The 26,647-nt window shown below is 42.5% G+C and overlaps 2 protein-coding genes across 2 annotated transcripts in view; both read right to left on the bottom strand.

Annotated features, from left to right (window-relative positions):
* Nucleotides 1-26,647, bottom strand: part of LOC311015917 (uncharacterized protein) — a 546,979-nt gene that overhangs the window by 423,102 nt on the left and 97,230 nt on the right. Inside the window, exons 7-8 of the mRNA XM_084013359.1 lie at nucleotides 25,468-25,584; nucleotides 25,117-25,233 (exon numbers count right to left, since the gene is read on the bottom strand). Coding sequence (XP_083869485.1) covers nucleotides 25,117-25,233; nucleotides 25,468-25,584 — 234 coding nt within the window. The remainder of the gene's footprint in view (nucleotides 1-25,116; nucleotides 25,234-25,467; nucleotides 25,585-26,647) is intronic.
* Nucleotides 5,704-9,169, bottom strand: LOC311015928 (stonustoxin subunit alpha-like). Its single transcript, XM_084013372.1, has 2 exons — nucleotides 8,436-9,169; nucleotides 5,704-7,098 (listed from the first exon to the last, which is right to left on the bottom strand). The coding sequence occupies exons 1-2, from the start codon at nucleotides 8,494-8,496 to the stop codon at nucleotides 6,563-6,565; spliced, it is 597 nt and encodes a 198-aa protein (XP_083869498.1). The 5' UTR covers nucleotides 8,497-9,169; the 3' UTR covers nucleotides 5,704-6,562.

The following is a 26,647-nucleotide window of genomic DNA, read 5'->3' as shown; positions in this document are numbered from 1 at the left end:
CTGTGTATACAGGAATCTCTGTGCTGAGTATTATGGGCTGGATGGAAGACACCTCCAAAGGTGGTTGAGAATGACCAAGCTAAGATCCTGTGGGACTTCCAGATCCAGACTGATGAACTGGTGACGGCTAACCAACAAACAGCAGTCGTGATAAATGGAGCTACAACAAGAGACGGCAACATCAGAAGCTCAAAAATACCAAGAGCTGAAAGAGGAGCTAAAAAAGATGTGGAGAGTAAAGGCATCAGTGGTAATCTGAGCACTCTGGGCTTAACTGGGACAGTGGGTCCAGCAGAGTCCAGAAAAACATCCCAGACCTCCAGAAGAGCTCAGAGCTCAGAACAGCTGAGATACTGAAGAACCCGGTTCTCTGGTAGAGGACCCGAGCTGGAAGGAGGAAACACAAGACATTAGATATTTTACAAGATATTTTCTTTTAATATATAGATCAATGACAGGAGCATCTGACACATAATATACTGGTATCCATAGCATGCATGTTGTTTTAGAGTAATTATCTTTGTTCTTATAATCAAAAGGGTACACCGTGTGTCTCCCACCATATGACAATATGATCTGTCCCTAAACATTAAAATCCACCATCCCCCCTGATTATTTTTACAACTCGAGTACTGTGTATGAGGTCAACATATTGTGGTGTTATATGCTGTTCGGTTATTGCAGAATATTGAATTTGTTGTTGGCTAATGACGGATGAATCATATAAATGAGCAGTCAAGAAAACAATCGACTGAATAAATCAAATAGAGCAAAGGGTCCGAGTGGTTCTCCAGTTTGATCTATTTCTGTCTTTTTGTGCAGCTTTACGAGCCACAGAGCTGCGGTTATATTTGACATCCAGCAGTGTTATAGGCAGACAAAGCATTGTCCTTGTTGTCATGTTTCAGCTGAGGGACACATGCTGTGCACCTCTGAAGCTAATCCCCAGGCCGTTATCAATTCTCTGCCAGAGTGGGTGTTAGCCGCTGGAGACAGCTCAGAAAACGCTGGGGAAAAGTAGATGTGCTGAAAAAGGAGGCGGACAGCTGCAAATTAACTTTGAACATCAAATGGTAAGAGGATCCTCAGTGGTTTGGGACAAAGGATTTTCCTAATTATTCAATGCTCATTGATTATAAGCATTGATTCTGTAATCGCATTACTCGGTTTCATAGGCAGGAGAGGTTATAGGCATCACAGTCATTAAACTTTTTAATCATTTTCCCTTCAGCTCTTCAAGACTTTTCAAGACTTTTCCCACTTGCATCGGGACCTTAGATGTTGCAAAAGAAAAGGTCTTTGAATATATTCCCTCATCTCACAGCAACGGGACCAGATTTTTGTTTTGTTCTGGTTTCTGTTTGCAGTTCAAGTAGAATTCTAAACTTGCTACTTGTGAAACAATCTGGTCGTAAACATTGTTTCTCAACTTTAAGCTGAACTTGGCATATCCGACTCTGCTCTCACCTGGTTTACATCATACCTGACAAACCGCACCTTTCAGGTCACACGGAATGGCTCTATGTCCAAACCCTGTTCTCTGGACACGGGTGTCCCTCAAGGCTCAGTATTAGGACCGCTTCTGTTCTCACTATACACCAGATCACTAGGTTCTGTTATCACATCGCATGGATTCTCCTACCATTGCTACGCTGATGACACCCAGCTGTTCCTCTCTTTTCCCCCGTCCTCTGACGCTCACATTGCAACTCGCATCTCGGACTGTCTGGCTGACATCTCTGTCTGGACAACTGCACATCACCTCAAGCTTAACCTGAATAAAACCGAACTCCTCTTCATCCCAGGGAAAGACTGCCCTCGCATGGACCTGTCGGTCACTGTTGAGGGCATCACAGTATTTCCTTCCTCAACTGCGAGGAACCTGGGTGTAATCCTCGATGACCAACTATCCTGCACCCCCAACATCACTGCTGTGGCCCGATCCTGCAGATTTGCCCTCTACAACATCCGCAGGATTCAGACCTTCCTCACAAAGGATGCAACGCAGCTCTTGGTCCAAGCACTGGTCATCTCCCGCCTTGACTACTGCAACTCTCTCTTGGCCGGACTCCCGGCCTATGCGATTAAACCATTGCAGCGTATCCAGAACGCTGCAGCACGCCTTATCTTCAATCTACCCAAATTCTCCCACGTGACCCCCCTCCTCCGTGACCTCCACTGGCTCCCTGTTGCAGCACGCATCCAATTCAAGACGATGACACTGGCCTTCAGGGCCATCAATGGAACGGCACCTGTCTACCTTCAAACACTGGTCAAACCTCATGCCCCGAAGCGAGCACTTCGCTCCTCTACTTCAGCTGGCCGGCTGGTACCACCATCGCTGAAATCAAACAAATGTCGCTCAGCAAAGTCCAGACTCTTCTCTGTTCTGGCGCCTCAGTGGTGGAACGAACTCCCGACTAATGTCAGGACAGCTGAGTCATTTGCCATCTTCCGAAAAAGGCTCAAGACTCACCTGTTCAGACTTCACCTCGACTCTACATAGCATGACCCACTAACACCCTCCCTCGACACCCCCCCCCCCCCCCCCCGCAAAAAAAAAAAAAAAAAAAAAAAAAACCTTACCTATAGCACTCAGATCGTAGCACTGTTACTCTTGAAGTACTACTTTACTCAGATGAGGACCTAACACTTGTTCTATTTTTAGCTCTTACTGCATCGGCAATGATACGTCGTGGTTTCTTTGTTTCCTTCTTTTGACAAATGTACTTATTGTAAGTCGCTTTGGACAAAAGCGTCTGCTAAATGACCTAAATGTACATGTAAATGTAAATGTTAACTCGTCTCACATCTAGAGTTGCTAATTGGACATTGTTAACGAGCAGCACACATGTAGCCCCTTACCCCCAGAGGCTTCTTCATCGCCAGACCGATATCTGATGAGTTCTGGGATTGTATCCATAAACTGATATTAACATATTTTTTAATGTTAAATAAGATATCCTTTTTGTACAGATATGGAGTTCAATGATGTGACAAAAATGTGTAAATTTAATGAAATGTTATTTTGAGAATCTTGAGCTTGAACTTTTGAATGACTTTCCTTAAAGCAGAAACACCCCACTTTAAATGTCAAAACATAGCAGCATATCCAGTACGACGGATGGATTACTGAACGGACCTTCTGGGCACAGGCCCAGGGGCACCGAGCTGTCAGGGGTGGCCCTAACCTTCACCAACAAAATGTTGATTATTAAAGAGCCACAAACCAACCAGGAAGAGACTCAGAACAAAACAACAACAACTACGAAGAGACAAATCATAATAATAATAATAATAATAATAATAATAATAATAATAATAATAATAATAATAATAATAATAATGAAAATAATAATAATAATAATAATCCATCCATCCATCCATTTTCTACCGCTTATCCTGTATTTAGGGTCACGGGGGGGGGGGCTGGAGCCGATCCCAGCTGTCATTGGGCGAAGGCAGGGTACACCCTGGACAGGACGCCAGTCTATCACAGGGCTAACATGTAGAGACAAAAAACCATTCACTCTACTTAATGTGGCTATAATTGTCATTATGCATTGCATAAGGCAATGGTCAGTGGGTGTCAGAGTATGCAGCTCAGACAGGATTTAAATATCCCATATTATACTGTTTTCCATTCATTCCACACAGCTGTCAGAGGTCCAACAACACTGTATTCGATATGCATTGCCACAAACCCATCCGTGGTCCTGAATTTCAGCTGTCTAAAAGTTGCTCAAATGAGCTCTCCTGAGATTAGGCTGTTTCTGTGTCGGCACCTTTAAATGCTAATGAGCTCCGTCTGTCATCACCTACTCTGAGAGCTACGGAGACAAAGCTTATGCTAGCAGCAGCATGCACCAATGTTTACGTGGATGTATCGCTATGGCTCGCCTATGTGGCTCAGGTGAAGTTGCTGGTCCCATATGGTTGGGACAGATCCTTACGAGGGTCAGTGTCGAGGCAAAGCCAGCTTAGTTTCTGAACAAAATAGTGATAATCTACTTGAAAGAGAATCAGGGTGATTGTAACAATACAGCTGCAGTAGCTTTATAAGAGTCAGGAAAGAAACAAAGTATAAAAACACAAAGTATAAACTAATGCCACCAAATATATGTAATTATGACCATAATGTATAAAAAACACTATAGTATAGTAGTGTATCTGCTGTTGGGGTAGTAGTATCATAGAATGTAGTTCACATAAGTAAAGTTTGGATTCCCAGCCACACCAACACAGGCAGAACGACACAAGAATTCTTATAGAAATATGTTTTATTACCCTTTCTAAAAACAAGCTTGTCAAGATAATTGCTTCTTAAAAAGGACAGAATTATTTAAAAGCAAAAGTATTTTTGATTGTCCAATGTTCTATACCAAGGGGGGAAATACTCGGTTCATTCTAGTCTCCAGTTGGTTCCTGGTTTTCCTTTTGCACCCGCAACGGGAGTGTGCTTCGGGATTTAGTAGCTCTTGCTCCAACCCGGAAGTCCAGCGCCGGGGATTCTGAGGGGCCGCTTCGCCGCTACCAGAGACAGACAGGAGGAGTCTGGGAGACGGTTTCACCGGGACACAGGAGATCCAGCCAGCAGAAACACCGGGGGAATAGAGGAGGCCATCCAGCCCGCGACAGCGTTCAGCACGTTCATCCGAGCAGAGAGTCCTCTGGTAAGAGATCTAGCATCCTTTTATTGGGAGGATCTGCTCAACTGGCAATCAGATGCTGATTGAAGCGGGTTCAACAGGTGTGTCACTTAGTGGAATGATGTCCGTGTTCATGCAGTTCATGGGAGAGGTAAACAATATAAAAAGTCCAAAACAATAGTCCACAGCAACTAATGACATCACAGCAAACAATAATATTCAAATGCAGAAAATAAAGTGAACCATCAGCCACACTGCTCACACTAATTGTTTTCATTATATGACACAATCAGCTGTTAGATGAGGCGAGAGCCAGGCGTTTCCCATCATGCCCCGGGTCTTGCAGTCGGTTGAGAGCACCTGCGGCCGCCTTGTTCTCATGAGACTATCGTTGCCCACGTGTTCATGACGTCGGAGCAAGTCAGGATCAAGTCAGACACAAAACTACCCAGCATGCATTGTCCGTCGAGATCGATTCTGCGCCGGCTGGCTCATCTCCAACGAGCCTATTATAAGTGAAGGAGTTGCATTCATGAAGGACCCCAAGTTGCATTTATGGACAGTTTGTAGTCTTGGTTTTGGGACACTCTGGTCTGGGTCTCATCAACGGCCCTAACTTTACCCTCAGGACGTCTACTTTTAACTCACATTCTTTGTATTATTATTTGATTTGAACATGTTCTCATGTAACTTCCTTATTACACAGAGCTTTTGTCTTTTTATTATTTCAGTCGTTTGATTTGAATCCACACATTCTCTCATCTTGATCTTAATTAATTTCCTTTTGGAGAATATTATGCGTTACTCACTGCGTCTAGGCCGAGGTGAAGCTGACGATAAAATAGTGTCAAAAAGCCTCCGACCTTTATTTGCGTCTGCAGTGTCGGAGTTGCCCAGAGCCGAGATGCAGCCAGCGGACTCTTCTCTTCTTCCAAGCCTGTTGGTGATGCCGGATTCAATTCAACGGAGGTTCACTGCAGCAAAGTCACCATTTATACCCAGACACGTTCACATGCATCATGCAGCCGTCTTCATCAGCTGGTCTGTGTATCTCTGGACACGAAGACGAGTCCTTGGGAACACAACATTCAGCAGGCCTCCTGCACAAGTTGTACCAAGTTCAACTGATGCAGGTATTAGAAATAATAACACTATAATAGAGTGATAATAATGGGACTAATCTCCACATTCAATATACTATAGTATCGGACTGTACTCGGGGAAATGAAACAAACATCAGCCCTGTTTTCATTTTCATGACGAGGCATCTTTCAGATCGTCACACTGGTTTTAAAATATAGTTTAATTAAACTTTTGCTAAAATATCTGTTCAAGAACAGTTTATTCTCTTTTAAATGCAATTTTATTTATTGTTCCATATCATAACAAAAGTTATGTCATACATGTTTTCACATCCAGCAGGACTAGAACACCCTCATGATGTTCAAAGTCCCAACATCACCCAAGAGCAAGCGTTATAAAGCGTTGATGAATGGAAAATCACAGCTGCAGCATCATCATAGTTTATAATTCCTTAGTGGATTTAGCAGGAGCATTTTCTCCAACAATGAAGAAACAGTTTAATATGTTTTTTATTTGTAATATGTTAAATACATTATGTTTTCTATTATAATCTGTGTGTGCTCTGTGTTTCATGTTGATGGTTTTCACTGGACAGCAACTATTTGCTCCAGTCACTAATGCATGTTCCTCAACACGACAAGGTTCAGTCTAAAGACAAAGCCATCCCGATATACTCCATTCATTTAAGTACATTTACACAAGCATTAATACATTTACAACAAGTACAAGGAGGAATGAACCTGACTGATTACAAACTGCTATGTTTTCATTCACATCTTTGCATCGACTCTGAATGTAATCACACCGCTTTGTGTTTGTTGTGAACAGTTTCAGAGACGCAGAGACACTGATGATCCATACCAGACTGTAAACCCAGGATAAAGAGGTTCAGTGAATGTGGTGTTGAAGGTGTGGAGGTGGATCAGTTTGTTAGAGGAGACTCTGTAGAAGGTCAAAGTGCCAGCAGGACAGTCCAAGTACACTGCTACCACACCAGAGGAGGAGGAGGAGGAGGTGGAGGAGGAGGAGGAGATGTGTGTTTGTTTGTTTTTGTGCCAGACATAGTAACGACCACCATAACAAATCAGACTCCAGGACTGATCATTCCATCCAAACCAAGAGTCGTCTCCTATCCTCTTGATTCCTCTGTAACTCACTGATATATGAACATCTCCTCTCCACTGGACCTCCCAGTAACAGCGACCAGTAAGACCGTCTCTACACAGCAGCTGAGGCCGTGAGACAAATCTGTCTGGATGATCTGGATATGACTGGTCGTCTAACACATATGTCACCTTCCTGTTGGTGTCGTCCAGTTTGAGTTTTCTGCTGACTGTGTTTGTGTCCAGTTCCAGTTCACAGACATCTGATGGAGAGAACAAACACAATGCAGCTAAAGGTTATTGTTGGAGACAGTTGGGTGTTTTTTGGTTTGTGTTTTGAAAGCTTAATAAATATACTTTGGGTATTAGTATATGACATCACAAGGGGGCGGTAACTTGATGGTGATGGGTCACGTCATACATTTCATTGATAAATAGAACACCGGTGTGTAGTGGTGTGTGTTTTGTTGGATCGCAGAGAAAAACACAGTGTTGGGGAACTAGCAGGAGCAGATTCAGTTATTAATAGATCATTATTAATATCAATACTCAGTCTCAATATAAAGGAGTTTGTACTCAAATGCCAATAATTAATAACTATTAGAATATGAGTACAAACAGTTGAAGGATTTGTGAATTCTTCACAGAGAAGAGGTTGAAATCATTCATTCTTATACAACATTAATAAACACAGCAGTATGTTCATAAGGGGTTTATTAACAATAAACAAAGAAACATACACTAAGTCCAAGTGGCCTATCTAACTAAATACTATACAAGTGTGTGTGTGTGTGTGTGTGTGTGTGTGTGTGTGTTACAAGATGGCGGCTGTGGGTGTCGACCAGTCAGCCATGTGGAGTGGGGGTGTTCTTTGTGGGAGGCCGTGTGGTCCTGCCTGGAGAACAGGTTTCTATATATGAGTATAATTAGTGTAATATATGTAGAGCCGTTAGGAAAGTTGGATTAGTGAGAACGCAACCTGTCTGTTCTGGATCACTGACGATCAACAGACAAAACAAAAACACGACAAAATTACATCGTTGGTTGTAAAAATATCACAGTTTGGCCTTAAATTACTAAAGATTGAAACCAGACCAACCAGTGGTCTGGTCTCTGGACTAATGTGGGCTACTATCTAGACCTCTGGAGGACCACAGACAGTCTCTAGTTCCTCCACATAGTCTGGTCTGGTCTCTGGACTAATGTGAGCTACTATTGTAGACCTCTAGGGGACCACAGACAAAGGAGACAACATCTGGTTCCTCCATTTAGGATTCAGGGACGTCAGGACGACAGGAGGACGATATCAACGCTGAGATGCTTTAGAGACACAGAGGAATTTATCTCTCGAGTTGAAATATTTAAACAACACACAAACACGACTCCGTTGCCGTCCGGCAGGAATTGCCGTCCGTTTGTGTCTCTGCGTTGACTTTGTGTGTAATTGAGTGTGAAAATGTGGCGTTTGGTGTGAACACAACACGACATCTTTACAGCCACGAAGAAACAAACGCTACATCCTGATAGAAACGTGATCATCGGATTTCAGTCATGAACACGTTCAAATCTGGAGCAGCTGAGTTACTGAAAACATACTCACACTTCCTCAGACCAGGTCTCAGATTCTGCTGTCCCCCATGGTCCACCCTGCAGGAAGACATTCAAACACCTCAATCAGGTCCACCATTAAACATGAACCCCAGTTCCTCTGTCAGAGATGGAGACACAGTCTGGAGCTGTTGTCCATCTGTCCTCACCTGAGAGTCCAGTCTGATGTCTGTCCATCTGTCCTCACCTGAGTGTCCATTCTAAAGTCTGTCCATCTGTCCTCATATGAGTGTCCAGTCTGATGTCTGTCCATCTGTCCTCACCTGAGAGTCCAGTCTGATGTCTGTACATCTGTCCTCACCTGAGAGTGTCCAGTCTGGTGTCTGTCCATTTGTCCTCATATGAGTGTCCACTCTGATGTCTGTCCATCTGTCCTCACCTGAGAGTCCAGTCTGATGTCTGTACATCTGTCCTCACCTGAGAGTGTCCAGTCTGGTGTCTGTCCATTTGTCCTCATATGAGTGTCCAGTCTGATGTCTGTCCATCTGTCCTCACCTGAATGTCCATTCTAAAGTCTGTCCATCTGTCCTCATATGAGTGTCCAGTCTGATGTCTGTCCATCTGTCCTCACCTGAGTGTCCATTCTAAAGTCTGTCCATCTGTCCTCATATGAGTGTCCAGTCTGATGTCTGTCCATCTGTCCTCACCTGAGAGACCACTCTGATGTCTGTCCATCTGTCCTCACCTGAGTGTCCAGTCTGATGTCTGTCCATCTGTCCTCACCTGAGAGACCACTCTGATGTCTGTCCATCTGTCCTCACCTGAGAGTGTCCAGTCTCCAGTGTGGACCCTCCAGTCCAGCAGACAGCAGCTTGACTCCTGAGTCTCCTGGATGATTGTAGCTCAGGTCCAGCTGTCTCAGATAGGAGGGGTTGGAGTCCAGAGCTGAGGCCAGAGAAGAACAGCCGTCCTCTGTGATCAGACAACCTGACAGACTGAAGACACACACACTACTGTCACTTCTGGGGACTTTACATAGACTTATGTCCATTTGTCCACTTTTTAAAATGAGAAAAAGTGATATTTGTCTTTTGCTGTGTTGATGTTGTACTGGGTGGGATAAGCGTGGCTGAGTGATGGACAGAGATGGACAGAGGAGGAAGTTAAAAGAAAGACAAGAGACGAGCTGAAATGATTGAGAGAGAAATTGAAGCGTTAGAAAAGAGAAGAAACAACAGTTGAAACAGTCTATGTGGTCTGTCTTCAGACCTGGTGTGCCAACAAAGATCTGGTATTGATTTTAAACCATCTAGCAAAGAAAAAAGGCTGTAATTCAATAACATTTCAACAATGTTCATAGTTTTCATATTGAACTGGAGGAATTATGAATAACAAGTACTCTGATAATAACAGTAAAATACAAAACACAGCTTTGAAAATGTGCTTCTTAAGAGTCTCAGAACATATGAGGCATTCAGGTGTTCAACTGCCATTTGGAAGAAAAGAGCCTGTCTTGATTCAAAGCTCTGTTCTCACTGTCAGCGTTCCTCTTTGAGAGCAGCCGTGTGAACTTATCTATCGGCTCTAGATCTCACCGACCTGACTGACGTTTATCACCTCCACTCTCTGATCCATCTGTCAGCTGTCAGTGAGTCTCGTCAGTTGTCACCATAGAAACGTCACTCACAGAAACTCCAGTTTGCACAGATTTGATTAAGTTCAGAGTTAACGTTTCACCCCGTTGCATTACTGGGTAATTACGTGTTTTCATCATTTAATAATTCTCAATGATCTATCAGTTATGGGTCTGGGTCCAGATAGGACGGGGTCTGGGTCTGGATCGGGGCCAAGCTCCACCTCTTAGTGACCCTTGCTATAGAGCCTTTTACAGTCATTGTCATCATAAATGTGTGTGCACATGTTGGTGTTAAAATGGCGTTTTGTCTCCGCCGTGCAGACGAGTTAGAAGCTTTAAACTTTGAATTAAAACTGTCAGCAGCATCAAAATGTCTGGTTGGTTCATGTTCAGTTGTCAGAGTTGATATTCCAATCAGGCATCAACCTCTGGTTCAGAAAAGTGAAGTCAAGCCTGAAGGTCCTTAAAGCTGCATTCTCTCTGCTGGCCACTAGGGGGTGTTTTCATGAATAATATGTCTTCATTGCATCTGCATAGCTTTGAGTCTGCATGTGGGTCCTCCCTGCTGCTTCAGCCACCGTGACAAGAATATTAGTTAATTTCATATAAAACTCAATAAACTCAACTGTATAGAAAGTGGTTCAAACTGGCTCCACCTTGACAGCAGAGACAGTCTGGTGTTGTAGTTCAGGCTCACATGTTCATGGAGTGACGTTCACAAACGTAGACTGACGTTTGCAACAGCATTTCTAAACACCAGGTGGATTTATAAAACTATTAAAACATCGAACGGCAGGGAAAAGATAAACAAGAGGTTTGGTTTTGACAAAAGTTTTGTTTTGTTCTTTTGCTGGCAAGTCGTTAGCAGCAGAAACAGTATTTCATCAGCCATGTTAACAGATTAGTAGCAAACGTGTCTTTTTAGGAATACGTGAATATAAATAACTGAATATTTGGTGCATGTAAACACATCATTAAGCTTCATAGGTAAACTTCTCAAAGTAGTTGAATCTGACCTGAGAGTTTCCAGTCGACAGTGTGGACTCTCCAGGCCAGCAGACAGCAGCTTCACTCCTGAATCCTGCAGGTCGTTGTTACTCAGGTCCAGGTCTCTTAGACTGGAGGACTGGGAGCTGAGAACTGAGGACAGACCTTCACAGCTTCTCTCTGAGAGGTTACAGCCACTGAGTCTGAAGAGGAATCAGAAATTAGTGATGAAACAATTACAAACAACTGTTCATCACCTCAGGTTCTAACTTACATTTTTGTCATAATTAAGTTATTCACATTCTTATTCTATGACAACTTCTCGAAACTCGCCGTGGCGTGACGGCATTACACGGCTTCTTACATAGACAATGATTGGGAACATTCCCTCCGCTTATGAACTCAGGCAGGCCGTTTAGTTTCCCGGTGTGTCCGGGAGTTCCACAACATGTACAAAGCAGCAATAGTGTTTATTACGGCCACGGATGATGAAACATTATCGGTGTAAATGCAGCGGGTGCCGGTTGGATTTCTCTTTCACCCCGACCTGCAGTACGTCCCCGATCCCAAACTGCTCGGCAATCGCTCGCCACAATCACAATACCCAACCACCCCCCCCCCCCCGCTGACACCGCAGTGTCAGACAAAATCTCACTCTGAACTCACGTGAGAGCCCTGCTCCGTGCCTGAACTGCTCAGGGCAACAAGCGTCTCGTCCGCTCGTAATTTCAAATGCGGAAGTGAGTCGGGACGAGACGTGAGCAGGAGAGTGACGAGGATTGGATCGGAACATTTAGCCAATAGTAGCCATGTGGACCGGATGGCTACTATTGGATCAATTTTGGCTCAAGTGAAAAATCGTAGACTACAGCTTTAAGTCTGACCATTATTTCTACCATTGATCTATCTGTGAAGAGCCAATGCGTTTGTAGATCCATACAGAAGGATTGAAAGCAACTGTATACTGAAGAGGGGAGAGCCTTTGTGTTTCCTTCTGCCTTTTGTTTGCTATTTTATTTATTGCATGGATATTTATCTGAGACATGGCTGGGTAGTTCCACTCCTGATAGTTATATATATATAGATGGGTATAATATTTTTCGTACTGATCGCTGTGCTAAAGGTGGAGGGGTGGCTATTTATATCAAAAATACTTTTCAGGCAACAGTACAATTATCCAAGTCTGTGCCAAAACAATTTGAACTGCTTATTTTGAAAGTTGAATCCACAATGAGCTGTGTTATATCAGTTGCAGGATGCTACAGACCCCCTTCTGCATCAAAGGATACTTTATCCTCATTGTCTGACTGTTTATCATCTATAAAGTATAATGAACTGATTTTAATGGGGGACTTAAATTGGGACTGGTTAACTCCTGCATCTGATTCTTTTAAATGCTTCTGTGATTCAGCACTTTTGACCCAAATTATAGACTCACCAACCAGGCCAAATAATAAACATCCTGAGAAGTCAACGCTCCTTGATTTGATTTTAACAAATGTTCCGCAGAAATATAAAGCCATTGCTGTCTTTGCAAATGATGTTAGCGATCACTGCATAATTGCTTGTGTGAGAGACACAAAGTTGCCAAAGTGTAAACCACGTATTATACTAAAGAGAAATTTTAAATTGTTCTGTGAACAAGCTTTTTTAAATGACCTTTATCTCTGTGATTGGACCAAAATAAATTTGATCCCAGAGCCCGAGATAGCATTGCAGTATTTTAAATCATTATTGTTAGACATTATAAATAAACATGCTCCTCTTAGAAAACACAAGATTAAAGGACGTGATAACCCGTGGTTCTCACAGCAACTGTCTGAACTAATTCATGAACGAGACCTTGCTTGGGCAACTGCAAGAAAATCCAAAAATAAGTCAGACTGGCAACATTTTAGGTACCTGAGAAACAAGTGTGTCTCCCAAATACGTAAAGCTAAAGCAGATTTTTATGTTAATGAAATATGTGATAGCACAAACAACCCTTCTAAATTCTGGAAGATGATTAAATCATTGTCTTCAGGCACAAGGGACACTGTACTTCCGAATACTTTAAAGCTGAATGATGAGATCATTACAGAAAAGAAAAGTATGTTAGATTCCTTAAACCAGCATTTTATATCTTCTGGTTTGTTGTTTGAGCAGGAAATGAAACAAGATATGAGTCAAGTGGATTACTCTCTGTCTGGTGAAAATGTACTTTGTGATTTTGATCTTGCTCTCATTACTAAAGAGGAGGTATACAATGTTCTCATTAAGTTAAATACCAAGAAATCCTCTGGTCCTGATGGGTTAGACCCATACTTCTTGAAAATTGCTGCTGAACATATTGCAGAACCTTTGACATATATTTTCAACTTGACTATAGAAACTGGAATAATTCCTAGTGTCTGGAAGTCAGCATATGTCACTCCTTTATTGAAGGGTGGTGACCGATCAAATCCTAATAATTATAGGCCGATATCAAAACTGTCTGCTTTAGCCAAAGTTTTAGAAGGGCTTATAAGTGACAAGTTGAAAGATTTTCTGACAACAAATAGCATTTTAAATGAACTGCAGTCTGGTTTCAGAAAAAAGCACAGTACTGTCACTGCCACTATGAAAGTCTTAAACGATCTCATAAGTGCTATTGATTCTAAAGAATACTGTGCTGCATTGTTTTTAGATCTGTCAAAGGCTTTTGACACAGTTGACCACTTGGTCCTGTGCCAGAGACTGCGAGATATTGGAATGTCTTCAAAAGCTGTCATGTGGTTTGGAAACTACTTGAGCGGCAGAACACAAAGTGTTCAGGTTGATGGTGTATCCTCCAAACCTTTATTGACTCAAAATGGTGTCCCCCAGGGGTCCATATTGGGTCCCATTTTATTTACTATTTATATAAATGTCTTGTGTCAAAATGTAAATGATGCCAAATTTCACTTTTATGCAGATGACACTATTTTGTACTGTTCTGCTTCATCATTAACAAGTGCCATACAAAAGCTACAATCTGCTTTTAATGTCGTTCAGAGTAATCTTAATCAATTAAGACTTGTGCTCAATTCTGACAAAACTAAATTGATGTGCTTTTCAAAATCAGGGAAGACAGATGATGCTTGTCAGATTGTTATACAAAATGAAAAAGTGATTGAACGAGTTTCAGTGTACAAGTACTTGGGATTTTACTTGGATGAAAATCTGTCTTTTAAATATCATATTGAGTGTCTTACAAAGAAACTCAGGGTTAAACTTGGTTTCTATTATAGAAACAAAAGTTGTTTCTCCTTTAATGCGAGAAAAAGACTGATTCAGGCAACTTTTGTATCAATACTTGACTATGGTGATATCTTATACATGCATGCAAATCTCTCCTCTCTGAAAATCCTGGATTCGGTGTATCATGCAGCATTAAGATTTGTAACAGATTTAGGTTTTCGTACTCATCACTGTAGTCTTTATGAGAGTGTTGGCTGGCCTTCTTTGTACAATCGTAGATGGGAACACTGGTATTGTTTTCTTTATAAGGCCGTCCTGTGTGACTTGCCTCCTTATTTGTGTTCTCTCTTGGTTCCTAAAGTCAACACCAGAAGCTGTCTTCTCAGGCACGATAGATTGATAATGTATACTATTCCTCGTACACGGACTGTCTTTGGGGAAAGTGCCTTCAAAGCATTCGCACCCTCGTCCTGGTATAAATTACAGAGTCATCTTAAATTGGATTATCTCCCAAGTATGGAAAATTGTAAAGCTAGGATCAAGGACTATCTGACTACTGAATGCACATGTTCTCTCACCGAACGCAGCTGGTGATTATAATGTATTGATGCGATTTGCTGTTATTGTTTTAGCTGTTTTTATGTTTGTTTTGTTGATGTTGTCTAAATGTGGATGTACTGTGCTGCTTTCTTGGCCAAGACCCCCTTGCAAAAGAGATTCTGAATCTCAATGGGATTATTCCTGGTTAAATAAAGGTTAAATAAAATAAAAAATAAAAACATTTAGTTTGTTTTTGGGTGAAGTGGTTATTAATTTATTTTGGCTCAAACCTATTAGTTTATATAATTAATTTACACATCCTTCTGTGGGACTGGAGACCCCATCTGCTGCAGTCAGGAGTTGGGACTGCTTTTACCCGGTATTTTACCCTTGTTTAGAGACTTGGACTTTTACTGAAGTTTTACTTGTGTTTTAAATTAATTATTTTAATGCCACAGGTTGTGACATTTTTTTAACAGTGTAAATTTGAATTGCTGATATTATAAGAACTTCACATTGTGTGACACTTACACGGGGAGAACATGCAAACTCCACATAGAAGGAACCCAAACCTGCTGTGAGGCGACAGTGCTACCCACTACACCACCGTGCAGCCCTAACTGAATATTTGGTGCATGTAAACACATCATTGAAAGCTTCATAGGTAAACTTCTCAAAGTAGTTGAATCTGACCTGAGAGTTTCCAGTCGACAGTGTGGACTCTCCAGGCCAGCAGACAGCAGCTTCACTCCTGAATCCTGCAGGTCGTTGTTACTCAGGTCCAGGTCTCTTAGACTGGAGGACTGGGAGCTGAGAACTGAGGACAGACCTTCACAGCTTCTCTCTGAGAGGTTACAGCCACTGAGTCTGAAGAGGAATCAGAAATTAGTGGTCAGTCATCACCTCAGGTTCTAACTTACGGGAAGCGTATTGTATTCACTTGAGTAATTTTTTTTGGGGGTTTGTTTTTTGGAGTAATTATTCCTGTTTTTCTGAGTAATTTATTTCTGTGGTCTGTTTTTCTGAGTAATTTTTTTTTGGTCTGTTTTTCTGAGTAATTTTTTGTTGTTTGGTTGTTTTTCTGACTAATTATTTTTCCTGATTTTCTGAGTAATTCTTTTCCTGTTTTTCGGAGTAATTTATTTTCTGTTTTTCGTGGTAATTTTTTTTTTTTTCTAAGGTTCTACTTGTGAGCCAATCAGCAGGTCAAATGCACACAGGAAGACCAATCGGGTTCTGCTTCTTTGTCATGTTGCTGTGGTTGCTCAGTGGCAGCAGCAACAAGGAGCAGAGGAAATGTCACGCCAACGCAACGCTTAGAAGAAACCTCAAGATCAAGCCTTGTGAAAGACAGCAGGACAAACACCAGACTAGTTCAGTCTTGCTAATAAGTTTATTTTTATTGTTAGCTACCATGCTAGCCAGCTAACACTGGCTTTCTATGATTAGTACGGCAACATTAGGAATATATAGGAAGCTAGCATTAGCATATGAAGCTAGGGTATGGCAGCTATAATTATCTAATAGGCTAATATTAGAAAGCTTGCATTATCTGGGTAGAATGATCATATGAAGCTAGCATAAGCTGGCTAGCATTAGCTGGTAATATAAGGAAACTAGCACATGGTGGCTAGGGTTAGCTGCCAGACTAACATGAGGAAGCTAGCATAAGCTGGCTAGCATTAGCTGGCAGTCTCCTGCCAGAATAACATGAGGAAACTTGTGTTGGCTTGACTGTGTGGAAGCTAACAATGAAAACCCCTCATCAAGATCTAAAACAGGTTTTAAAAAGACGGAACATTTTCATTAATTGACCTTTAAACTTAAAGGCGCCATATGTAAGAATGTGGCCAAAAACGGTACGACACTCAAATTCAAAACACTGCGGCGAGTCGTATCCGCCTCCCCCTCCACCCCCTCCCCTCCAGACTCGAGGTTGCCAGAGCTGTTGGCGTATCCTCCGTCAGCAAGCTGGACGGCGGTCGGGGTAGAGACGCACACAATGATTAAGTGGATAAACGGTCCGTGTACGTTGCAGCCACCAGACTTTCGTTTTGAAGTCAACAATCGAAAAACGATTAACGAGTCGTTTCCCGTTTTTCGTTTCAAAATAAAAGAACGAAAAACGGAAAAATGACTCGTTAACTGATATTAGATATTGTGTTTATGAATGGGATTCGGGGATGATATAACAGTGCTATTTTTCATTCCAGATTTTGCCGTAGGCTACGTCTTTTTTACCCGGAAGGCGCTGTTATGCCGCGAAATTACCTGAAAGCCTACTTTGAGACATTTAGGGGGAGCTCTGAAACCCTGTTCATAAACGCTCTGACAGCGTCTGACGCTCGCGTTTTGAAGTAAACCCACTGTTTTAAACTCGCACCAAAGCGTTATGACGCGGACATAAAAGCGGAGCCTCCGCCTCTTCGCCGTCGCCACTCAGCTGTTGATCCTCGGTTAATGCCGGGGTCTGCGCTCTGAGCCGCTCCGTGAGTCGGTGTCCAGCTCACAACAGCTAACAACAGCGATTAATTAACATAGTGTACGCAGCCCCCGCGCACCCCTAGTTCCGACGTCTATGCTGCTAACGTTTGTTTCTATGATCGAAATGAATAACGTTGTTACTCGACAGTTCAAAGTATTTGAAATGTCCGTCCCTGTCAAGCTGTGATGCTAACTTAGTTAGCCAAGCTCAACTTACCCGTCTAGGAGAAGAGTAGCCAATCCTGCATCCGATTTCAAATTCCTCTCAGCTTTCTACTGTCTCCACCGTTCAAATGGACCCCCTATATAGACCCTCGCTTTGCCTCGGTTTTTATCTTGGCGTTTTTGTGAATCATAACAAGCTCTTTTGGGTTTCGTTGCCTCCGCCATTGTAGCTCAGTCGAAACTGGCAACCCGTGGTTGCTTGGCAGCTGAGACTCTACTGACTGCAATGATTTGTAGACGCCAGTGGGTGGCGCCACGTGCCAAAACACGTTTTCAAAACATAAACATGATTTGCGGTCCGCAAAAGATTTTTTGAAATGCGAATATTTTGGCTGTTGTGTTGTTGTTGGTGAGTTCAGTATGTTATATGATCATTATTCCTGAGTCTCTATGACATATTAGGATGATTTTACGGCCAGTTGCTTTAGATTTCTTACATATTGTACCTTTAACCAGCAATGATTTTTTGAATAAGAAAAAATGGTGATTCGTCCTAAAATATAAATGTAAAATGTAGAAAACATTACACATACATACAACATTACACAACACATACATCAGTGAAACCCTGACTGATTCTATCAGATGGTGTCTAATCATGTGGCTGATGAATCAAAGACATTTACTGAAGAAACATCCTCGTAGTTCTAATTCTAAATCCTTGTCATTCAGAGACAAATGTGCATAAATATGAAAGTGTATGTGCAATCATTTATGGAGGAGTCACAATATACCGCCCACTTTTTGAAATCCCCCCCGACTTTTACCGTCTAAAGTCAGTGAATCTGTCGATATTAAAGTTTCACTTTCAGTTGTGAATCAGTTCATTTCTGAATGTTTCTGATGTGAGATTCTGTTTGTAGCTGCTCATCACTCGGATTCTTGTGGGTCGAGTCATTCTTATGTTGACAAAACTCACTTCCAACGTCTATGCGGGGCCACAATAATCAGAATTTACTCAGTAAAGTTACTCAGTACTCGAGTAGTTTTTTCACTAAATACTTTCTTACCTTTACTCTTCAGTAACTATTTGGAACTACTTTTTACTTCTTTACCTTTTGCAGTTGGGAAAACCAATCAAATCATTCAGAATGTAGATAGAACCTTGTAATTCCAAGATGGTTTGTTGTTTTCTGAATGAAAAACTATATTTACAGAGCTTTGCTGGAGGCTTGGACCACCGGCAGCAGCCTCAGAAGAGCCTCCTCTGAAGCAGAGTATTCCTTCAGGTCAAACACGTCCAGATGTTTATCTGATGACAGTAAGATGAAGGCCAGAGCTGACCACTGACCAGGAGACAGTTTACGGGAGGAGAGACGTCCTGAAGTCAGATACTGTTGGATCTCCTCCACCAGAGAACGATCATTCAGTTCATTCAGACAGTGGAACAGATTGATGCTTCTCTCTGGAGACAGATCCTCATCAACCTTCTCCTTGATGTACTGGACTGCTTCCTGATTGGTCTGTGAGCTACTTCCTGTCTGTGTCAGCAGACCTCGTAGGTGTTTCTGATTGGTCTCTAGTGACAGACCCAGAAGGAAACGGAGGAACAGGTCCAGGTGTCCGTTTGGACTCTGTAAAGCCTTGTCCACAGCTCTCTGGTGCAGATGTGTTAGTTTAGGTTTGTGTCTGGAGACTTTAGACCACGAGGAGGTTGTTTGTTCTTCTGCCATCAGATTGACACCAGAGTTGATGAAGGTCAGATGGACATGAAGAGCAGCCAGAAACTCCTGAACACTCAGATGGACGAAGCAGAACACCTGGTCCTGGTACAGTCCTCTCTCCTCTCTGAAGACCTGTGTGAACACTCCTGAGTACACTGAGGCTGCTTTGATATCGATGCCACACTCTTTCAGGTCTGGTTCATAGAAGATCAGGTTTCCTTTCTGCAGCTGCTCAAAAGCCAGTTTTCCTAGAGACATAATCATCTCTCTGCTCTGTGGACTCCAGTGTGGATCCGTCTCAGCTCCTCCATCATACTTGACATTCTTCAGTTTGGACTGAACCACCAGGAAGTGGATGTACATGTCGGTCAGGGTCTTGGGCAGCTCCCCTCCCTCCCTGGTCTTCAACACGTCCTCCAGAACTGTAGCAGTGATCCAGCAGAAGACCGGGATGTGGCACATGAAGTGGAGGCTTCGTGAGGTCTGGATGTGGGCGATGATCCTGTTAGCCTGGTCCTCATCTTTGAACCTCTTCCTGAAGTAGTCCTCCTTCTGTGGGTCAGTGAACCCTCTGACCTCTGTCACCATGTCAACACACCCAGGAGGGATCTGATTGGCTGCTGCAGGTCTTGTGGTTATCCAGAGGCGAGCGGAGGGAAGCAGTTTCCCCCTGATGAGGTTTGTCAGCAGCACATCCACCGAGGTGGACTCTGTAACATCAGTCAGGATCTCGTTGTTGTGGAAGTCCAGAGGAAGTCGACACTCGTCCAGACCGTCAAAGATGAACGCAACCTGGAACTCTTCAAACCTGCAGATTCCTGCTTCTTTGGTTTCAGGGAAGAAGTGATGAATGAGTTCCACCAAGCTGAACTTCTTCTCTTTCAGCAGGTTCAGCTCTCTGAAAGTGAATGGAAACGTGAACTGTATGTCCTGGTTGGCTTTGTCTTCAGCCCAGTCCAGAGTGAACTTCTGTGTTAACACTGTTTTCCCGATGCCAGCCACTCCCTTTGTCATCACTGTTCTGATTGGTTCATCCCTTCCAGGTGAGCCTTTAAAGATGTCTTCTTGTCTGATGGTTGTTTCTGGTCTGTCTGGTTTCCTGGATGCCGTTTCAATCTGTCTGACCTCATGTTGGTCATTGACCTCTGCAGTCCCTCCCTCTGTGACGTGGAGCTCCGTGTAGACCTGATTCAGGAGGGTTGGGTTTCCTGCTTTAGTGATGCCCTCAAACAAACACTGGAACTTCTTCTTGAGGTAAGACTTGAGTTTATGTTGGTTCACTGCACCAGCGGTTCCTGGATAAACAACAAAGGAACCCAGTTAGTGGATCCTACAGACCCTTTTACAGTCTATGAACAAGCCATGTGTTAGAGCCATGTATTCCTATAGTCCTCAGTAGTAGTGTCTTCATGAGCTTCTTTCATGATTAAATCATAACTATTGGACACAAAATCAATCAGGTTCAGCTGATGAAGTGAAAATATAATATATAATCCTCCACCCTGAGACGCCACCATTAAAAACACCAACAGAACATGGAGGTGTCCTCGTAGAAGCTTATTTTAAATACACCTTTGTTTGTCACTGGATGAAGTGAAACACCTGTTCCTCTGAAACGGTCGTGATCCCGTCTGAACTCTGTAGAACTCGAGTCTGTTGGATTATCGATTCTGACAACCGAACACGTAACAAGCAGACATTTAGATGCTACTAACAGTTTAAATTCACTGTTTAAAGCTTCTAACTCGTCTGGATGGTTGAAGCAAAACAACATAAACATTGACATCATGCGTACGCATATTTATGATGACATCGGCTGTAATCGGGTCTGTAGACAACCAGAGAACCTAAACATTGAAGTTGTGTGCAGCCTATTAGGAGAAATATGAAGTTCTTCATGTTGAATCCTTCTCTTCTTTCCACCATGTTAAATCTGTTAAAATCCTCTTACTGATCTGCAGACAGTCAGCCAGCTCCTCCTGCTTCATTCTCCTCAGGAAGTCCACTGTGATCTTCTGAAACGCCTCTCTGCTCCTCCTCTGCTCTTCATCCTCACCGTCCAACAACTCCTCGTCCTCACTCTCCAAGCATTCTGGGTAATCTGGACTCAGGACCTTCTGGATCTTCTTCAGCTCGTTCTTCACAAACGTGCTGATGTTCTCCTCCAGCAGCTGGAACAGAAGGATAAACTGAACATGAACACTAAAGAACCCAACATGGGATTCATGTGTGGGTCTGAGCAGCATGGAGACCACTAGAACCTGTTCAGCATTGAGTCTGTAGTTGATGTGGTTAATAGTGAAAGGTGAGCTTGTACATGTACTCACCATAAATATGGAGTCCAGGTCTGTTTGATGCTGCTGGGTCAACGGAACCTTTGAGATCTGCTGAACTCTGTGGAGAAAACCAAGTTTAAAGAGTCACTAAACCACAGACTGGAGATCAGAAGTGGACGTCGTCATGGTGACGTCACCCATTGTGTTTGTGGACTACGGTTTTAAATCCTCAGGTTCAGCATTTTGCCGTCTTGGATTCTTGGAGCGATCTCATGAACACTAGCAGCAGAGCGGCACCCACAGCAGCAACCTTACTGGATCTGGATCCATCTGGATTCTGGTGTGAAGCTTCATAATTCAAGGTCAACTTTACTTAAGTGTTAAAGTCATCTTAGTAGCTAACTGCATTGGTAGCATGGTAGCAACCTGTCAATCAGCAGGTAGCCCCGCCCCCTAAAGCCTCCCCAGCTTTCTGGTCTGGTGGACTCTAAATGGACCATAATGTACTAAATGAACATCATGCTGGATTGAAGAAGACTTGAAACTAGAGATTGAGACCATAAACTCATGTTTACAATGTTTACTGAGATAATACATCAAGAGAGAAGTAGGACCATGTTCTCATAGACTTCCATGCAATCAGACAGTGTTGGGAGTAACGCGTTACAACTTTTGTAAACTTTTGCAAAAAGTAATGCATTACTGTAATGCATTACTTTTTGCTTTAACGCGGTAATGTAAGGCATTACAAAAAACAATTGGTAATATTTTACTCGGTACAAATCTCAGTAACACGCGTTACAATGCATTTTAAACCCGAAATCGATTGGTGTGTTGTTTTTATACAAATTCGTCATCACTGCGAGATCCGCAGAGGAGAAAAAAATCTGCGCAAATGTTTACTTCCTCTTACTGCTAGCGATTGAGGAAAAGATGACGGCAGCAGCAGAGTCGGACTGTACATACGCTCATTATTTTCAATACATCAGAGACAAGGATACGAAGAACATTATACATTGCGTTCACATGGGCGAGCTTTATACGATCTTAAACCCATCAAAACCGTATCAAATTCATGTGTACAGGATAAGAAACGTGTAGGGATAGGATTTCTGAAGCCGATTGCAACCCCTGGCTTGAGTCGTTGTTTATCTGACGTGTTTGTGCCCTGTGTATGCGCGAGAATTTTCGCCGGGGATTTCACCCGGAAGTGGAAGGAAGCGCCGACACCGTCATAAATGGCTGCGTTTCGGATCGCATAAATTTGCGCCGATGCATGCACGAGACTTGAGAGGATCCGCCGGAACTCGTCATAAACACGCCAAGTTCCCACCACGTCAAGTCGGACACAGGTGCACTTCACTGATTTAAAAAAATATATATATATTTAAACTTTATTAATAATTATATATATAACAAAAACTGTCGTGCCAGGGGAAACTTCACGGACTTTGCACAAAGAATATGGTCTACCCAGTGGCGCTGGCTTTCTTCGTCGCTGACGAATTTGAGCCGAGGCATTTGAACTCCCCTTGTTGACGGAGGCTGAGGAATTTTCTCACGTGGGAAATACCACGTGATAATTCTAACCAACTAGGGCAACGTTGAGGGGAGTGTCTTATGTTCACACTTATTTCAGACCATCTGCACAGAAAAGCATGCGGAGGGAGGTACCCTGGAGATCCCGCAAGTTTTTTAAGTCATGTGACATGTCGCAAAGGGAAGTTATCGCCAGCATTTGTGACGTTTTTTTCCCAGAATGCCTGGTTTTGCGAGGCAAATGCATGCGCATGCATGATTGGAAACGCGCCTATTAGTAATGTTGTTGCCGGAACAGTCAAACGATACCATGGCTTCGAAGAAATCAACAACTCATTTTCCTTGAACGCCATCTTTGTCTGTATGCCGCCAGATAGTTTGTTATTGTTTTTAAGTAGCCGTGTACCGGAAGCAGTTCTAACACCGTCTTGTAGAAAGCGCTACAGCGCCACCTAGCGAAGCGGAGTCAGCCAGGTCACTGACCATTGTTGGAATTATTCAACTGATTGTTAAGTAAATAAAGGGATAGAAATGTAAAAAGGGTTGTGTATCTTGTTATGACTTTTTTTTACAATCTACAGTAGTAGGCTCTAGCTCTATTGATTTCAATATGAATACCTAAAGTTACAGTATTTCTATTATAAAATGTATTGCACCATGAGCCATAACTGCGACATTATATTGTACTTGTGTTAGCCTTAAGCCTAGCTCAGTCATTGTGCCATACCACATCACCTCCTGCTGTGTAATGAGCTGCATTGAACCCAAGAAGATCTATTGAGAACACCAAATCCATATTTTCTTTTATTTTGGCAAAAATTAATGCTCTGGTTCATGGGGGAGTTGCCTTAGCGGAAGCAGCCATCAGCCATTAAAATCGCTTATTCAGGCTACTTCTGTCTTCTTTATTATTATAGTGCAAAATAGATGCTGTTATAGCTAGAAGAGGGCTGCTACATGTTTCAGTAATTCAGTCCCTGTATATATACACAGGGACTGGTCATAAAGAATCGGTCTGTTCCCAAACGCAATTATTTACCATTCCTCCATGTTTTGTTTTCATCGGCATGTGCTTTCCCCGATCATACCAAAACGGCAATTTTATTTAAGACTTTGTCTATTGATGGCAGATGAGATGATTTTAATCCAGGTTACAAAGCTCTGTCAAAGCAACCTAATGGATGCTTCATTTATTACCTTATCACTGGCTTAGTGCAATGTATCAGGTCAATGCCAGAGCCAGAAATAGCAGGATATATGATAGTTCACTGTATAAATCCCCCTTTTCCCTCATCTAAGTAAGCCCGATAGGTGTTGCCACTGGGAAATACTATATAAAAAATGAATAAATAAATAATTAAACAAATAAATAAACACAAAATTATCGATTTTAGCATCTCTCGATTCTCTATCCCAAGTGTAAACAGTTCAATTCCTCTAGAGCCATTTCTATTGTTGTTGCAAATTATCATGGCTAAGAACAATACTGCTTTCTGTTCCTTTTCTTCCATGACCAAATTCCTGAATCATCGGTCCTCAATCCATCGGTTGACTCCCCTCTTCATCACAGATGACTGTAAACCCAACGAAGAGATCCTGGTGTCCTCCAAGCTTGGAGATCTCTGTTTGAGCTGCAGCCTTCCACCCGTACACTATTCCCCTCACTGTGTAAGAACCGGTGGAGCCACAACAGCAGCCCTCCACATGCCAACCTAATCTTAAATCCCTGGGCTGCCGATCATCATCTGCTTTCTATTGCTATGTCAAACTCCATAAGAAAGAAATATTAGCCGCTCAAAAGGTTTTCTCCTCACAGGTGTATGTCAGGTTAATATTTAATCCGAATGTCTTTTTATTTGACTTATCATCAAACTTTACTACTTCTTCTTCTCAGACAACTAAAAGTACAGAGGTCAATTAAAGCTTCTGGTCTCAGTGATTGTTCACCAAAGTGAAAACAAATGGATTCAACAGGAGAGTCGACATAGATTCAGATCATCCCCTACATGGACTACGCAGGTCTGGACCAAGACCTGAAAACGACACTGTCTCTCTCTCATATCATCGTGGCTCAGAAGACCTAACAGGTTGCAGGATTCAGGGCTGGTGGACTTGGAGTTATTGTTTAAGGGGCTAGTCTAGACCTGGTTCATCCTGTAAGGAGAGTTCAGTTTCATTTCTTACCTTCCATCAGCAGCTTGTTCAGCTTTAAAAAAAATAGGGAGACCCATAGAGCGGTCACTCTTCATGGACACACAGCTGGGTCCAGGTCCAAGTGAGTCTGGTCTCTGCTGCTGCATCCTGATACAATAAATACAATTTAAGGAAATACTTTTCAGATTCAGATCATTCCCTACATGGACTACAAAGGTCTGGACCAAGACCTGAAAACGACACTGTCTCTCTCTCATATCATCGTGGCTCAGAAGACCTAACAGGTTGCAGGATTCAGGGCTGGTGGACTTGGAGTTATTGTTTAAGGGGCTAGTCTAGACCTGGTTCATCCTGTAAGGAGAGTTCAGTTTCATTTCTTACCTTCCATCAGCAGCTTGTTCAGCTTTAAAAAAAATAGGGAGACCCATAGAGCGGTCACTCTTTATGGACACACAGCTGGGTCCAGGTCCAAGTGAGTCTGGTCTCTGCTGCTGCATCCTGATACAATAAATACAATTTAAGGAAATACTTTTCAGATTCAGATCATTCCCTACATGGACTACAAAGGTCTGGACCAAGACCTGATTCTTCACCTCAGGACAGTCAGATAATAAAAAGGTTTAATTTTAAACTCAATAAAGCGATCTAGTTAATATTATGTATATTTATGTTGTTGAGTGAGAATCATGATGGTGGAGTGATCTGAGTCCTGGACACTTCGAGATCCTCGTCTCACCTCTGAGCTTTGGTCTGGCTGTCATGTCCCCCATCCTGAGTGGTTTTAGAGGGAAGGACTCCGTCCTCTCGGTCCTCACACTGATTCATAGCAGAGTCTCCACCTGCTGGCAGAGATGCACACTGTCACTACGGCAACACTGACAACAGAGAGGCAAATTCCCGCCCCTTCCTGTGTCTCCAAGGGGACCTCATTTCTTGAAACGGCAAGACCAATAATGTTTTAGTCCCGTTTGAGTTGTACAGCGTCCAGACGACAGGAGCAGAATCTCAAAGGCTTTCAGGACACAGGACGACATTACTCTGGAAAACTAACATTAGCTTTAGACAACAAAACCAACGTTAGTTTTAGACAACAATATCAACGTTAGCTTTATACAACAAAACCAACGATAGGTTTAGATAACAAAACCAACGTTAGCTTTAGACAACAAAACCAACGTTAGCTTTAGACAACAAAACCAACGTTAGCTTTAGACAACAAAACCAACGTTAGCTTTAGACAACAAAACCAACATTAGCTTTAGACAACAAAACCAACGTTAGCTTTAGAGAACAAAACCAACGTTAGCTTTATACAACAAAACCAACGTTAGCTTTAGACAACAAAACCAACGTTAGCTTTATACAACAAAACCAACGTTAGCTTTAGACAACAAAACCAACGTTAGCTTTATACAACAAAACCAACGTTAGCTTTAGACAACAAAACCAACGTTAGCTTTAGACAACAAAACCCACGATAGGTTTAGACAACAAAACCCACAATAGGTTTAGACAACAAAACCAACGTTAGGTTTAGACAACAAAACCAACATTAAAACTG

The sequence above is a fragment of the Eutrigla gurnardus genome (assembly GCF_963514095.1).
Source record: "Eutrigla gurnardus genome assembly, chromosome: 7".
In the NCBI taxonomy this organism is placed as follows: Eukaryota; Metazoa; Chordata; class Actinopteri; order Perciformes; family Triglidae; genus Eutrigla; species Eutrigla gurnardus.
Note: the sequence above shows the minus strand (reverse complement) of the source record. Positions and strands in the feature narration are given on the sequence as shown.